At 49.3% G+C, this 14,274-nt stretch overlaps 1 protein-coding gene across 1 annotated transcript in view; it reads right to left on the bottom strand.

The window, feature by feature from the left end:
- DENND4B (DENN domain containing 4B) overlaps positions 1–959 on the bottom strand; it is a 96,462-nt gene extending 95,503 nt beyond the window's left edge. Inside the window, exon 1 of the mRNA XM_060255759.1 lies at positions 643–959. Within this exon, the coding sequence (XP_060111742.1) occupies positions 643–941 (299 nt within the window). The 5' untranslated portion in view covers positions 942–959. The remainder of the gene's footprint in view (positions 1–642) is intronic.
- Positions 960–14,274: the final 13,315 nt, after the last annotated feature.

Raw genomic sequence — 14,274 nt, 5'->3', positions numbered from 1 at the left:
GAGGAAGAGGAGGAGAAAGAAGAAGAAAGAAGAAGGGAGAAGGAAGAAGAAGCCGAGTTGAATAAGAACATAAGAGAAGCCATGTTGGATCAGGTCAATGGCCCATCCAGTCCAACACTCTGTGTCACACAGTGGCCAATATATGTGTGTGTGTATACACACACACACACACACACACACACACACACACATATATATATACTGTGGCTAATAGCCACTGATGGACCTCTGCTCCATATTTTTATCCAATCCTCTCTTAAAGCTGGCTATGCTTGTAGCCGCCACCACCTCCTGCGGCGGTGAATTCAGTGAATTGGATTTATGCCCCACCCTTCACTTGGAGTCTCAGAGCGGCTTGCAATCACCTTTTCCCTTCCTCTCCCCACAACAGACGCCTTGTGAGGCAGGTGGGGCTGAGAGAGCTCTAAAAGAACTACTCTAGAGAGGAGTTCTCAGAGAACTTGTGACTGACCCAAGGCCACACCAGCAGCTGCCTGGGGAAGAGTGGGGAATCAAACCCTGTTTCTCCAGATCAGAGTCCCCCGCTCTTAACCACTACACGAAACTGACTCCCCAGTACCAGCAGGCGGTTTGGAAAGCGCCTACCAGAACGAACGCCGCCCCCTCCGCTCGGCCACTTACCCCAACTCGACAATGGGTGGCTTGTCCCGCCCCCGTTTGTAGCAGATGTACATCTGGGGGTTGTTGAGCAGGCCGGCGTTGAGCTCCACGGGGTTCCCCGACGTCGTGCGCTCGATGCACGTGAAGCCATGGGGCACCTCCTCGCCCTGAGAGCGGATGATGACCGCCACATCACTGATGGGTTCGCTGGGTCGGGACGGCCGGGGCGGCTGGTTTTCATCTTCGAGCGGCTTGGAGGTATCCGCCAAGCCGGCCACCACAAAATAGTCCACCAGCTGCGGCACCCGCTCCTCCGTCATGGCAGCAGTTCACGGCATCTGGGGGAAAAGGAAGGGAGGAAACGAGGGGGTCACAAGGGACATGGATGCACCAGGCAGGCACTATGGAGACGGCGCTCCTTCCTCCTATCGCAACTTCAGGGTCCTCAGCCAATGACAGGCGCGGGAAATCCACATGGAATGTTCACGGTGGTGAGGACAGCATGTCGTCATGGAGACGGGGGAAAGACCTCAGCCTGAGACCCTGGAGAGCAGCTGCCAGTCTGAGTAGGGGCTGTGGCAGAGCATCTGCTTGGCATGCAGGAGGTCCCAGGTTCAATCCCCAGCATCTCTACTCAAAAGGACCAGGCAGTAGGTGATGGGAAAGGCCTCTACCTGAGATCCTGGAGAGCCAATGCTGGCCCAGCAGGATCTGTGGGGCTCAGTGGAAGAGCCTCTGCTTGGCATGCAAAAGGTTCCAGGTTCCATCATAAGAACATGAGAGAAGCCATGTTGGATATCAGGCCAATGACCCATCCCGTCCAACACTCTGTCACACCCAGGTGGCCAAAACCCAGGTGCCATCAGGAGGTCCACCAGCGGGGCCGGAACTCCAGAAGCCCTCCCGCTGTTGCCCTCCCAAGCACCAAGAAGACAGAGCATCACTGCCCCAGACAGAGTGTTACTTCCTTTTCACCTGTTCTAAGCCTCCTGCTCAGCAATTTCATGGAGTGCCCACAAGTTCTTGTATTGCAAGAAAGGGAGAAAAGCCCTTCTTTCTCTGCCTTCTCTGTCCCACTCCGTCTTTACAAGCTAGAGCCTTGTGAGGAAGTCACAGGATTTTTGGGGTAAGGAGTAATAATATGCAACCTTTATTAAAAGTGTGTAACTTTTATTGCATTCAAGAACATAAGAGAAGCCATGTTGGATCAGGCCAATGGCCCATCCAATCCAACACTGTATCACACAGTGGCCAAAAATTGATTGAATGCTGCGCCTTTTTGCCACAGTTCCACTGAAAAGCCATCGGTCTTGAAAAAGGCAACAAAACGTTTGACACCGGCTAACGTGGACTGGAGGTGGCAGCGGCCACAAGCATAGCCACCTTCAAGAGGGGGTTAGATAAAAATATGGAGCAGAGGTCCATCAGTGGCTATTAGCCACAGTGTGTGTGTGTGTGTGTATATTTGGCTGCTGTGTGACACAGAATGTTGGACTGGATGGGCCACTGGCCTGATCCAACATGGCTTCTCTTATGTTCTTATGGCCACTGTGTGACACAGAGCATTGGACTGGAGGGGCCATTGGCCTGATCCAACATGGCTTCTCTTATATTCTTATGGCCACTGTGTGACACAGAGCGTTGGACTGGATGGGCCACTGGCCTGATCCAACATGGCTTCTCTTATGTTCTTATGGCCACTGTGTGACACAGAGTGTTGGACTGGATGGGCCATTGGCCTGATCCAACATGGCTTCTCTTATGTTCTTATGGCCGCTGTGTGACACAGAGTGTTGGACTGGATAGGCCATTGGCCTGATCCAACATGTCTTCTCTTATGTTCTTATGGCCGCTGTGTGACACAGAGCATTGGACTGGATGGGCCACTGGCCTGATCCAACATGGCTTCTCTTATGTTCTTATGGCCGCTGTGTGACACAGAGTGTTGGACTGGATAGGCCATTGGCCTGATCCAACATGTCTTCTCTTATGTTCTTATGGCCGCTGTGTGACACAGAGTGTTGGACTGGATAGGCCATTGGCCTGATCCAACATGGCTTCTCATAAGTTCTTATGGCCACTGTGTGACACAGAGTGTTGGACTGGATGGGCCATTGGCCTGATCCAACATGGCTTCTCTTATGTTCTTATGGCCACTGTGTGACACAGAGTGTTGGACTGGATGGGCCATTGGCCTGATCTAACATGGCTTCTCTTATGTTCTTATATGGGTGAATTTATTCTTTGTCCTACACCTCGCTGGAATAAAACAGTGGACTGAACGTGCAAGACTGTGAAGTGGGATGATTTGTTTCTTTAAGTTTCTGTGTGCAATCTGGATGAAAGAATTCATCGCAGCCTGTTTTCTCACGATTTTGGTTTATGAGTCAATAGCAGACTCTTAACCTTCTAAAAGGGCCTGCGTGCCCTTTGACTTATTTTTTCTGCAGACTCTTTGAATTCATTTTGATGCAGACTGTTTGCGAATAGAGGCTGTGTCTAAGTGCCTGCGTGCACTTTTGCGTTTCGTATCGCAGTCTGCTTAAGGTGGAAGCTTTGACATATTAAAGTGCCTTTTGTGCACATTTATATTGTTCATCTTAGATTATTCAGGAGCAGAGTCTACTCAGAAGTAGAGGCCAAAAGAGTTTTCCCTATTACATATATATGTTTTGATAGTATAGTCTTACCCTGACGATTTTTCTATTATAGTCTTGCTTAAACTCAGGGAGCACCCCTTTTTTCCTCATGCCCCAGGCATAATTTTGTAAACCTCTACCATGTCACCCCTCAGTAGGCCCTGTACGAAGAGCCCTGTAAGCTCTTGGAGGATTGGCTACATCGGGGGTGTGTGGCCCAGGGATGGAATTCTAGCAGGAGCTCCTTTGCATATTAGGCCACGCCTCCCTGATGTAGCCAAACCTCCTGGAGCTTACAGTAGGCCCTGTACGAAGAGCCCTGCAAGCTCTCGGAGGATTGGCTACATCGGGGGGGGGGGGTGGCCCAGGGATGGAATTCTAGCAGGAGCTCCTTTGCATATTAAGCCACGCCCCCCTGATGCAGCCAATCCTCCTGGAGCTTACAGTAGGCCCTGTACAAAGAGCTCTGCAAGCTCTTGGAGGATTGGCTACATCAGGGGTGTGCAGTCCAACATGCGAAGGAGTCCCTGCTACAAAAAAAGCCCTATTTAGGACCAAATCTAGTATTGCCTCCCTGCCCACCCCGCGGTAGGTTCTGTAACAGTCGCTGAGAGTACCTCTGCCTCCTAACATGAACACACATTGACCCAATCAACGTTAAAATCACCTAATTATGGCAACGTTATCTCATCTAGCCGCTTTCCTGAATTCTTTTGCTGTTTTTAAATCATACTCTAACCTTATATTCTCAGTTTTACTGGACCGTAGAACTTCTCTGACATACCTCCATCTCTGACCCCTCCCTATCCTTCTGCTATAATTTATATCCAGGAATCACTATAGCCTCATCCGAGTTCCAGAAATTTCCCTACAATGTCCATGTTCTTCTCCGTCACTAGGGTTGCCAAGTCCAATTCAAGAAATACCTGGGGACTTCGGGGGGTGGAGCCAAGAGACTTTGGGGGTGGAGCCAGGAGACACTGGGGGTGGAGCCAGGCTGTGACAAGCATAATATAACTCCAAAGGGAGTTCTGGCCATCACATTTCAAGGGACAGCACACCTTTTCAATTCCTTCCCTCCATTGGAAATAATGAAGGATAGGGGCACCTTCTTTGGGGGCTCACAGAATTGGACCCCTGGTCCAATCTTTTTGAAACTTCAAGGGTGTTTTGAGGAGAGGCACCGGATGCTATGCTGCAAATGTGGTGCAACTACCTCAAAAAATGGCCCCCTCAGAGCCCCAGATACCCGCGGATCAATTCTCCATTATACCCTATAGGAATCTGTCTCCACAGGGAATAACAGAGTGCCCAGCAGACGTTTCCCTCCCCTCCCTCCGCTTTGTGATGACCCTGAAACAGGGGGAGAGTCTCCAAACTGAGGAATCCCCTGCCCCCACCTGGGGATTGGCAACCCTATCCGACACAAAGTATTCCAGCTCCCTCATTTTATCTCAGACCCTTCTAGCATTCGCATGCAAACAGCAAGCGAAAAGTCACACACTTCCAGGAGGTCAAGTTAAGTTTAGCCAAAGACGCCAAGCACCAGATGCTTCCGAATTACGACACACGAGGGCCGCAATTTTCCTCCCGTGGCCTCTAGACCTTGTCAGGCGGTCAAAATTGCTTGTCACCCTCTAAGTGGCCAGTCCCGATCCATTTCCCTCTAGCACAATAACAGTTTCCCCTTCATCTAGGAGAGGTGAGCCATTCTGAACCAGAGATATTTCATCTCCTGTTGGCTCCCCCCCCAAGATCTTGTTGAAAAACTGCTCTGACACTTTCTTTATTTTAAGCACCGGAGTCTCGTTCCTCCTGGGGACAAGCGGAGATCGTCTCTTGTTCAAAAAAGCTTGTTCCAAAAAGCATCCCAGTGCCTAACAAACTTCAACCCTTCCTCAGAAGGAAAGGCTTAAGTTTGTTAGATTCTCAGAGAGCCAGTTCGGTGTGGTGATTAAGTGCACAGACTCTTTATCTGGAAGAACCGGGTTTGATTTCCCACTCCTCTGCTTGCAGCTGCTGGAATGGTCTTGGGTCAGCCATAGCTCTGGCAGAGTTGTCCTTGAAAGGGCAGCTGCTGTGAGAGCCCTCTCCAGCACCATCCACCTCACAGGGTGTCTGTTGTGGGGGAGGAAGGGAAAGGAGATTGTGAGCCACTCTGAGACTCTGTCCTTGAAAGGGCAGCTGCTGTGAGAGCCCTCTCCAGCCCCACCCACCTCACAGGGTGTCTGTTGTGGGGGAGGAAGGTAAAGGAGATTGTGAGCCGCTCTGAGACTCTGTCCTTGAAAGGGCAGCTGCTGTGAGAGCCCTCTCCAGCCCCACCCACCTCACAGGGTGTCTGTTGTGGGGGAGGAAGTGAAAGGAGATTGTAGGCCATTCTGAGACTCTGTCCTTGAAAGGGCAGCTTCTGCGAGAGCTCTCTCAGCCCCACCCACCTCACAGGGTGTCTGTTGTGGGAAGAAGATAAAGGAGATTTTAAGTTCCTCTGAGACTTTGATTCAGAGAGAAGGGCGGGGTATAAATCTACAGTCTTCTTCTTCCTTCTTTTGCCCTGAAAATCCAGCGTTTCAGCAGTTGAAGCGTTGGGGAGTTCTGATTTCAGATAGGTTAGAGATGTGTGGACAGAATTCTCCACTGTGTGAGAGATCCACAGTGGACTTGAGCCATGGCAAGAGAAGAGATAGGAGGAGGAGGAGAGTTGGTTTTATACGTCACCCTTCACTACCTGAAGGAGTCTTGGAGCAACAAACAATCACCTTCCCTTCCTCACCTACCTCAAAGGGTAGCCCCACCTGTCTCACAGGGTGTCTGTTGTGGGGGAGGAAGATTAAGGAAATTGTGAGCCACTCTGAGACTCAGAGTGAATGATGGGGTATAAATCTACGATCTTCTTCTTCCTCCTCTCTCCTCCTCCTCTTCTTTCTCCTCCTCCCTTCTTCTTCTTTCTCCTCCTCCTCCCTTCTTCTTATTTTCTCCTCCTCCCTTCTTCTTCTTTTCTCCTCCTCCTCCTCCCTTCTTCTTCTTTTCTCCTCCTCCTCCTCCCTTCTTCTTCTTTTCTCCTCCTCCCTTCTTCTTCTTCTTCTTCTTCTTCTCTCCTCCCTTCTTCTTCTTTTCTCCTCCTCCTCCTCCCTTCTTCCTCTTCTTCTCTCCTCCTCCCTTCTTCTTCTTCTCCTCTCCTCCTCCTCCCTTCTTCTTCTTCTTCTCTCCTCCTCCTCCCTTCTACTTCTAAAAATGGTCCAGGCAAGCTGGCGTGAAAAACCTCAGCTTGAGACCCTGGAGAGCCACTGCCAGTCTGAGTAGACAATACTGACTTTGATGGACCCAGGGTCTGATTCGGTATAAGGCGGCTTCATATGTTCATTATTTCTTCTTCTTCTCCAAGGCAGTGGAAAGAGCTATCCCTGAGACAATGGAGAATGGCTTGCAGTCTGAGTAGACAATACCGACCACAATAGACCAAGGGTCTGATTCGGGATAAGGCAGCTTTGTGTGTTCATGTGTATACTTGAGAAGAGCCAGCTAGGGAAATCCCCGGGCAGAAGGCATCCAGAACACAGGCAATTGGGTAGCACTGTACACAATGATTCGCAAATTATTGTGAATACAATACTACTATGTATAGTTGGCTGTAAACTGGATCCTGCTGGGTAATTTTGCATCGTTTAATGCAAACGTTCACACTTTTGTTTTGCTTCTGTTCTGTTTTTCAGACTTCTGGTTGGTTCTACGACCCAAATCCTATTTCACTGCTTAATGGATGTCCCATCCTGTTGGTTGTAGTGACTCACTCCGTGTAATCTGTCTTGAGTCCCAGTGGGAAAGGCGGACTACAAAGAACATAATTTTTCAAATTAAAAACAAAACTTGATCATTTTATCAGCTTACTTACCTTCACCTAGCATTACTTTAATGTGAAAGCACTGAAATGAAGAACCAATAGCTAGCAATTTATAGTGTGTGTTACCAATGTTCCCTCTAAGCTGAGTTAGCGTGAACTAGCTCACAGCTTTTTGGCTTCCGGCTCACACATTTTTGTCTTAGCTCAGGAAAAATGGCCCCCAAAGCAAACTAATTTATGAAGCAGCTCACAACTTGAATGCCAGTAGCTCGCAAAGTAGAATTTTTGCTCACAAGACACCACAGCTTAGAGGGAGTACTGCTTGTTACTCTGGACAATAGCCTGCTTTAAGAATTTGAGATGATATCTTGTACAATGTATGCAATTTCTGGTTGGAAGATTTAAAGAGACCAATACAACCTTTTTGCACAACGTTTATCGCTTCTTCATTTCAGTGTTTTCACTTTAAAGTCATATAGAGGATGGGGTGGAATCGTTTTCTGTGGCCCCAGAAGGCAAGACCAGAACCAATGGGTTGAAATTAAATCAAAAGAGGTTCTGGCTCAACATTAGGAAGAACTTCCTGACTATTAGAGCGGTTCCTCAGTGGAACAGGCTTCCTCAGGGGGTGGTGGGCTCTCCTTCCTTGGAGGTTTTTAAATAGAGACTAGATGGCCATCTGACAGCAATGAGGATCCTGTGGATTTAGGGGGAGGTGTTTGTGAATTTCCCGCATTGTGCAGGGGGGTTGGACTAGATGACCCTGGAGGTACCTTCCAACTCTATCATTCTATGATTCTAAGTCAAGCTTTTTCACACTGAACTCCCAGGGGGTTTTTTGGTTTCTTTAGCTAACATTACAGCCAGCTACTCACCTAGGGTGAACAATTCGTCCCAGCTCTCCTGCCCAACCACGCCATCTGTCTTACGCTAGCTAAGCACGCACCGGTAGGCACGTGAGTAGAACCATTTGTCAGCAAGCAAAAAGTCAACACGCTTCCAAGAGGTCAAGTTAACTTTGGCCAAAGACGCCAGCCACGGGATGCTTCCAAAGTATGATGTAACGGGGCAGCTGGTTAGGATACCGGCCCTTCTCAATCCCTTCGGAGCAGAAGGTAGCTCAGTTCTCAGCGAGGAAAGTTCTATGGGCAGCGGACGGTTGGGGCTCCAGAGTGAAATGGGGAAGGAAGTGGCAGCTGGAAACTGGAATCACCTTCCTGTTGGTATCGCTGAACCCACAGAGAAGGTTCTTTGCAGAGGGCGGGAAGCAGCAAAATCAACGGCTCGAGGTTTTAAGACCCAGAAAACTGACCGCGGTCGATGCTGGTCCCAAAATCCTTTCCCAAAATCAAGAGCCAGTTTGGTGCAGTGGTTAAGCGCGTGGACTCTTATCTGGGAGAACCGGGTTTGATTTCCCCACTCCTCCACTTGCACCTGCTGGGATGGCCTTGGGTCAGCCATAGCTCTCGCAGGGGTTGTCCTTGAAAGGGCAGCTGCTGGGAGAGCCCTCTCCAGCCCCGTCCACCTCACAGGGTGTCTGTTGTTGGGGGAGAAGATGTAGGAGATTGTAAGCCACTCTGAGTCTCTGATTCAGAGGGAAGGGCGGGGTATAAATCTGCAATTCTTCTTCTTCCCTGAAGTGCCCTATACGCTCACCCTCAAAGGAGTGGCAACGGCGACAGTGACCAAACGGACCTCCCCCCCCCCTGCCCCCACACATGCTCAGAGGGACACTCATCACAACCACGGGAAGGCCCAAGCCTTAGAATAAGAAGGCGAGTTTCATAGCCAAGATGTGACTCAAAATAATGCCAAGAAGGGAGGAACCTCAGGGCTTCCTGTAGCAGCCACCTCCGGACGCAACTGCAACGAGGCTGACTTCTGACACTTTTACGTCACTACCTTTCCAGTCAGCACCTTGGATGGTAACTTGAAATAATGAAGTGCAGGCGCCACACCCTCTGTCTCAGCTCTCCGAGGTGGCGTCCTGCCTTCCAGTTGTTTCCCCTAGCTGCAGGTTGTGAGATTCCAAGAGGGTGAGCCGGCTCCGCGTAGAAGACGACAACACTGGATTTATATTCCACCCTTTTCTCTGAATCAGAGTCTCCGAGCGGCTCACAATCTCCTTTACCTTCCTCCCCCACAACAGACACCCTGTGAGGTGGGTGGGGCTGAGAGAGCTCTCCCAGAAGCTGCCCTTTCAAGGACAGAGTCTAAGAGCGACCTACAATCCCCTTTACTTTCCTCCCCCACAACAGACACCCTGTGAGGTGGGTGGGGCTGAGAGAGCTCTCCCAGAAGAAGAAGAATTGAAGAACTGCAGATTTATACCCCGCCCTTCTCTCTGAATCAGAGACTCAGAGCGGCTCACAATCTCCTATATCTTCTCCCCCCACAACACCCTGTGAGGTGGGTGGGGCTGAGAGGGCTCTCACAGCAGCTGCCCCTTCAAGGAGAACTCCTGCGAGAGCTATGGCTAACCCAAGGCCATTCCAGCAGCTGCAAGTGGAGGAGTGGGGAATCAAACCCGGTTCTCCCAGGTAAGAGTCCGCACACTTAACCACTACACCAGACTGGCTCTTACAAGGACAGAGTCTACAAGGAAGCTGCCCTTACAAGGACAGAGTCTCAGAGCGGCCTACAATCCCCTTTACTTTCCTCCCTCACAACAGACACCCTATGAGGTGGGTGGGGCTGAGAGTGCTCTCCCAGAAGCTGCCCTTTCAAGGACAGAATCTCAGAGTGGCCTACAATCCCCTTTACTTTCCTCCCCCCACAACAGACTCCCTGTGAGGTGGGTGGGGCTGAGAGTGCTTTCCCACAAGTGGCCCTTTCTAGGATAACTCCCACGAGAGCTATGGCTGACCCAAGGCCATTCCAGCAGCTGCAAGTGGAGGAGTGGGGAATCAAACCTGATTCTCCCAGATAAGAGTCCGCGCACTTAATCACCACACCCAATTGGCTCTCGTAGAGGGAACAGAGGGCCCTGAGGAGCAGATGACATACTTTGGGTAGGGAAGATCCCAAGTTCCATCCCTGGCACTGCCGGGAATGTTTGCGAGGGCATCCCACCCTTCTTCCAAGGTGCTTCAGGTGGCACATGTGGTTTTCCATTCCTTGGTTTATCCTCACAACAACCCCATAAGGTAGACTAGACTAAGAAAGAGCAAGCGGCCCAAAGCCATCCAGTGGATTTCATGGCAAAGTTGGCATTCGAACCCAGGTTTTCCTGGTTCAACATACATGAGGTATGTTGGCTCAGTGGAAGAGCCTCTGCTTGTCATGCAGAAGAAGAGGAAGCAATTGGATTTATACCCCGCCCTTCGCTACCCAAAGGAGTCTCAGAGTCAATTTATGAGAGCCAGTTTGGTGTAGTAGTTAAGTGTGCGGACTCTTATCTGGGAGAACCGGGTTTGATTCCCCACTCCTCCACTTGCACCTGCTGGAGTGGCCTTATTTATTTATTTAATTTATATCCCGCCCTCCCCACCAAAAGCAGGCTCAGGGCGGCTCACAAACCAAGCGTCGACGCAACCACATTAGTGTGACGGATACAATAAACAACAATAAAAACATAAAAACAATTAAAACATTTACATGTGCCTTGCAGAGTTGTCCTTCAAAGGGCAGCTGCTGTAAGAGCTCTCTCAGTCCCACCTACCTCACAGGGTGTCTGTTTTGAGAAGGAAGGGGAGGTAAAGGAGATTGTGACCACTCTGAGATTCAGTGTATAGGGCGGGATATAAATCCAATATTATGATCTTCTTCTTCTTCTCCTCCTCCTTCTTTTCTTCTTCTCTTCTTCTCTGCCTCTTCTTCTTTGCAACAGACAGCCCATGAGGTAGGTGGGGCTGAGAGCTCTGACAGAAACTGCTCTTGAGAGGAACAGCCCTGAGAGAACTTGTGGCTGACCCAAGGTCACATCAGCAGGTGCATGTGAAGGAGTGGGGAATCAAACCCGGTTCTCCCAGGTAAGAGTCCACGCACTTAACTACTACACCAAACTACATAAGAACATAAGAGAAGCCATGTTGAATCAGGCCAATGGTCCATCCAGTCCAACACTGTGTCACATAGTGACCAAATATATATATATATACACACACACACACACACACTGTGGCTAATAGCCACTGATGGACCTCTGCTCCATATTTTTATCTAAACCCCTCTTCAAGCTGGCTATGCTTGCAGCCGCCACCACCTCCTGTGGCAGTGAATGCCACATGTTAATCACCCTTTGGGTGAAGAAGTACCTCCTTTTATCCGTTCTAACCCGACTGCTCAGCAATTTCATCGAATGCCCACGAGTTCTTGTATTGTCAGAAAGGGAGAAAAGTCCTTCTTTCTCTACTCTCTCCATCCCATGCATAATCTTGTAAACCTCTTTCATGTCACCCCGCAGCCGACGTTTCTCCAAGCTAAAGAGCCCCAAGCGTTTTGTGTTCCCTATGAAGAAAGGTTAAAACTAATTCCAGGTTCAATCCCCATCTCCAGTTAAAAGGACCAGGCAGTCGATGATGGGAAAGATTTAATCGTTTGCAGAGTCAGAGCCTCGTGCTTTTTCTTAATGTTTTATTTTGAAAACTGCACTGCCAAATTCCGCTATTCCCCCACCTTTCCAACTTAAACAAACGACTGGAAGAGTTCTAAGCATATTTGTATTTTAAATTAAAAAGATAATATCTTTAATTGTGTTTGCGTCCATTATAACATTTACATCTCCAATACCTGGCATTATATTTTTTGACACTCATGGCCCAGCCCTACAAAGCCCCATTTGTGTCAGATCTGGCCCTCCTAATGAATGAGTTTGACACCCCTGTAGGAGATGCACTTACCAAAGACAGCAAAAAGGGAACCAAACCTGGCTGTGAGGTTGCTATGGTTACTTAGCTAATGAAACAGGGACACGTCAGTGGAGAGAATGACAGGTGTGTGCGCGTGGGGGGGGGGGTGTTAACACACACAAGTGATTCAAGACCCCACCCCAAATCAGAGAGACAGGGAAGAACGCCTGGATGCCAAACCCAACATTTCATATTTATAGAAATACAGTAGAAGATTTAGCATTCTGTAAACGTTCCTGAACGCTTGCATATGAACCCACAAAGCAACCTCGCACCAAGTCAGACTCTTGGTCTATAACAGGAGTGCCCAAATTGTGGCTCTTTCACACATATTGTGTGGCTCTCGAAGCCCCCACCACCCAGTCAGCTGGCTTGGAGAATGTGTTTAAAGTTGCTGCCTTTCCACCTCTCCCTCCTCCTTATCTATCTTTCTGTCTCTCCTTCCTTCCTTCTAACATCTGACGTTCATGTCTTCTGACTCTCAAACATCTGACGTTTCATCTGTGGCTCTTTTGTTAAGCAAATTTGGCCATCCCTGGTCTATAAAGTTCAGCACTGTCTACTCTGACTGGCAGCCGCTCTCCAATCTTCCAGCTGGAAATATTTCTCATCTCCTCCAATCTAATGCTTCGAACTGGAGATGGCGGGGTTTATTATGTTTAATTTGTTAGCACCCTGCCTTTCAACCCAACTGGGGACTCAATGCAACTTACGTACATTGTTCTCCTCTCCTTCATTTTATCCTCATGACAACCCCGTGAGGTAGGATAGGTAAGGCAGAGTGGGTGTGACTGGCCCCAGGTCATCCAGTGAGCTTCCATGGCACGAGTGAGGATTCAAATCCAGGTCTCCCAGATGATGAAGAAGAGACTGGGTGTATACTCCGCCCATCACTTCCTGAAGGAGTTTCAGGGCGGCTGACAATCTCCTTTCCCTTCCCCTCTCCACAACAGACACCCTCTGTGAGGCAGGTGGGGCTGAGGGAGCTCTGAGAGAACTGCTCTTGAGCAGAACAGCTCTGCGAAAACTGGTGGGAGGGACGGTGGCTCAGTGGTAGAGCATCTGCTTGGGAAGCAGAAGGTCCCAGGTTCGATCCCCGGCATCTCCAAAAAAGGGTCCAGGCAAATAGGTGTGAAAAACCTCAGCTTGAGACCCTGGAGAGCCGCGCCAGTCTGAGAAGACAATACTGACTTTGATGGACCGAGGGACTGATTCAGTATAAGGCAGCTTCATATGTTCATATGGTGACTGACTCAAGGCCACACCAGTGGCTGCATGTTGAGGAGCGGGGAATGAAACACAGTTCTTCCAGTTAAGAGTCCACGCACTTAACCACTATAACCAAACCGGCTCTCCAGTCCGACATTGTTAACTACTGCACTATGCTGACTGAACCGAGGACCTTCTGCATGCCAAGCAGATGCTCTACCACCGAGCCACAACCTCTCCCCAATCTCACACAGTACAGGCTGAATCGTGAGGACACGATCCGCGAAGGGCAGTGTTTTCTCCTAGCACAAAAAAGCCAGAGACTCCTTGCACCCCAGCAAAAGGGGAACTCATAGGACAGGGGTGGCCGGACGTGCTTACCATAAGAGCCACATAAACATCTAAATATTAGATGTTTGAGAGTCACAAGACATGGACGTCAGATGTAGGTAGGTAGGTAGGAAGGAAGGAAGGAAGGAAGGAAGGAAGGAAGGAAGGAAGGAAGGAAGGAAGGAAGGAAGGAAGGAAGGAAGGAAGGAAATAGATGCAGGGAGGGAAAAGTGGAAAGGAAGCAACTTTAAATACATACTCCAAGCTGTCAGCTGGCTTGGCATGGAGAAGTTATTTAAAGAGAGAAATGCCTTCTCCAAGCCAGCTGACTGGGTGGTGGGGGCTTCAAGAGCCACACAATATGTGTGAAAGAGAATATGTGGCTCCCGAGTTGCAGTTTGGCCACCCCCTGCCATAAGAGAACAGATCGGCAGAACTGAACCTATTAGCTGAAGAAGTACATGTGCTTACAAAAGCTTACACAAAGAATTAAATCTTGATCTTAAAGGTGCCACTGCACTCAAACTTTGTTCCGCCTATCTGAAGAAGTCTGCATGCACATGAAAGCTTGCACCCGCCAGAATTAAACTTTGGTGGTCTTCACAGTGCCACTGGACTCAAACTTTGTTCTAATCTCTTCTTGCGATTGTTAAACTGATATTATTCCCATATTGCAGACGGGGGGGCCGGGGAGCTAAGAGTGAGGGCTACGCTCCAGACTTTGAACTGAGATAACAACACAGGTGACATTTGAACCAGGGACGTGCAGATTCATAGCCCACCCTGG

Source organism: Heteronotia binoei, chromosome 1, assembly GCF_032191835.1.
Source record: "Heteronotia binoei isolate CCM8104 ecotype False Entrance Well chromosome 1, APGP_CSIRO_Hbin_v1, whole genome shotgun sequence".
NCBI classification, from domain to species: domain Eukaryota; kingdom Metazoa; phylum Chordata; class Lepidosauria; order Squamata; family Gekkonidae; genus Heteronotia; species Heteronotia binoei.
The sequence above is the reverse complement of the archived record's forward strand: the minus strand, read 5'-3'. Positions and strand labels throughout refer to the sequence as shown.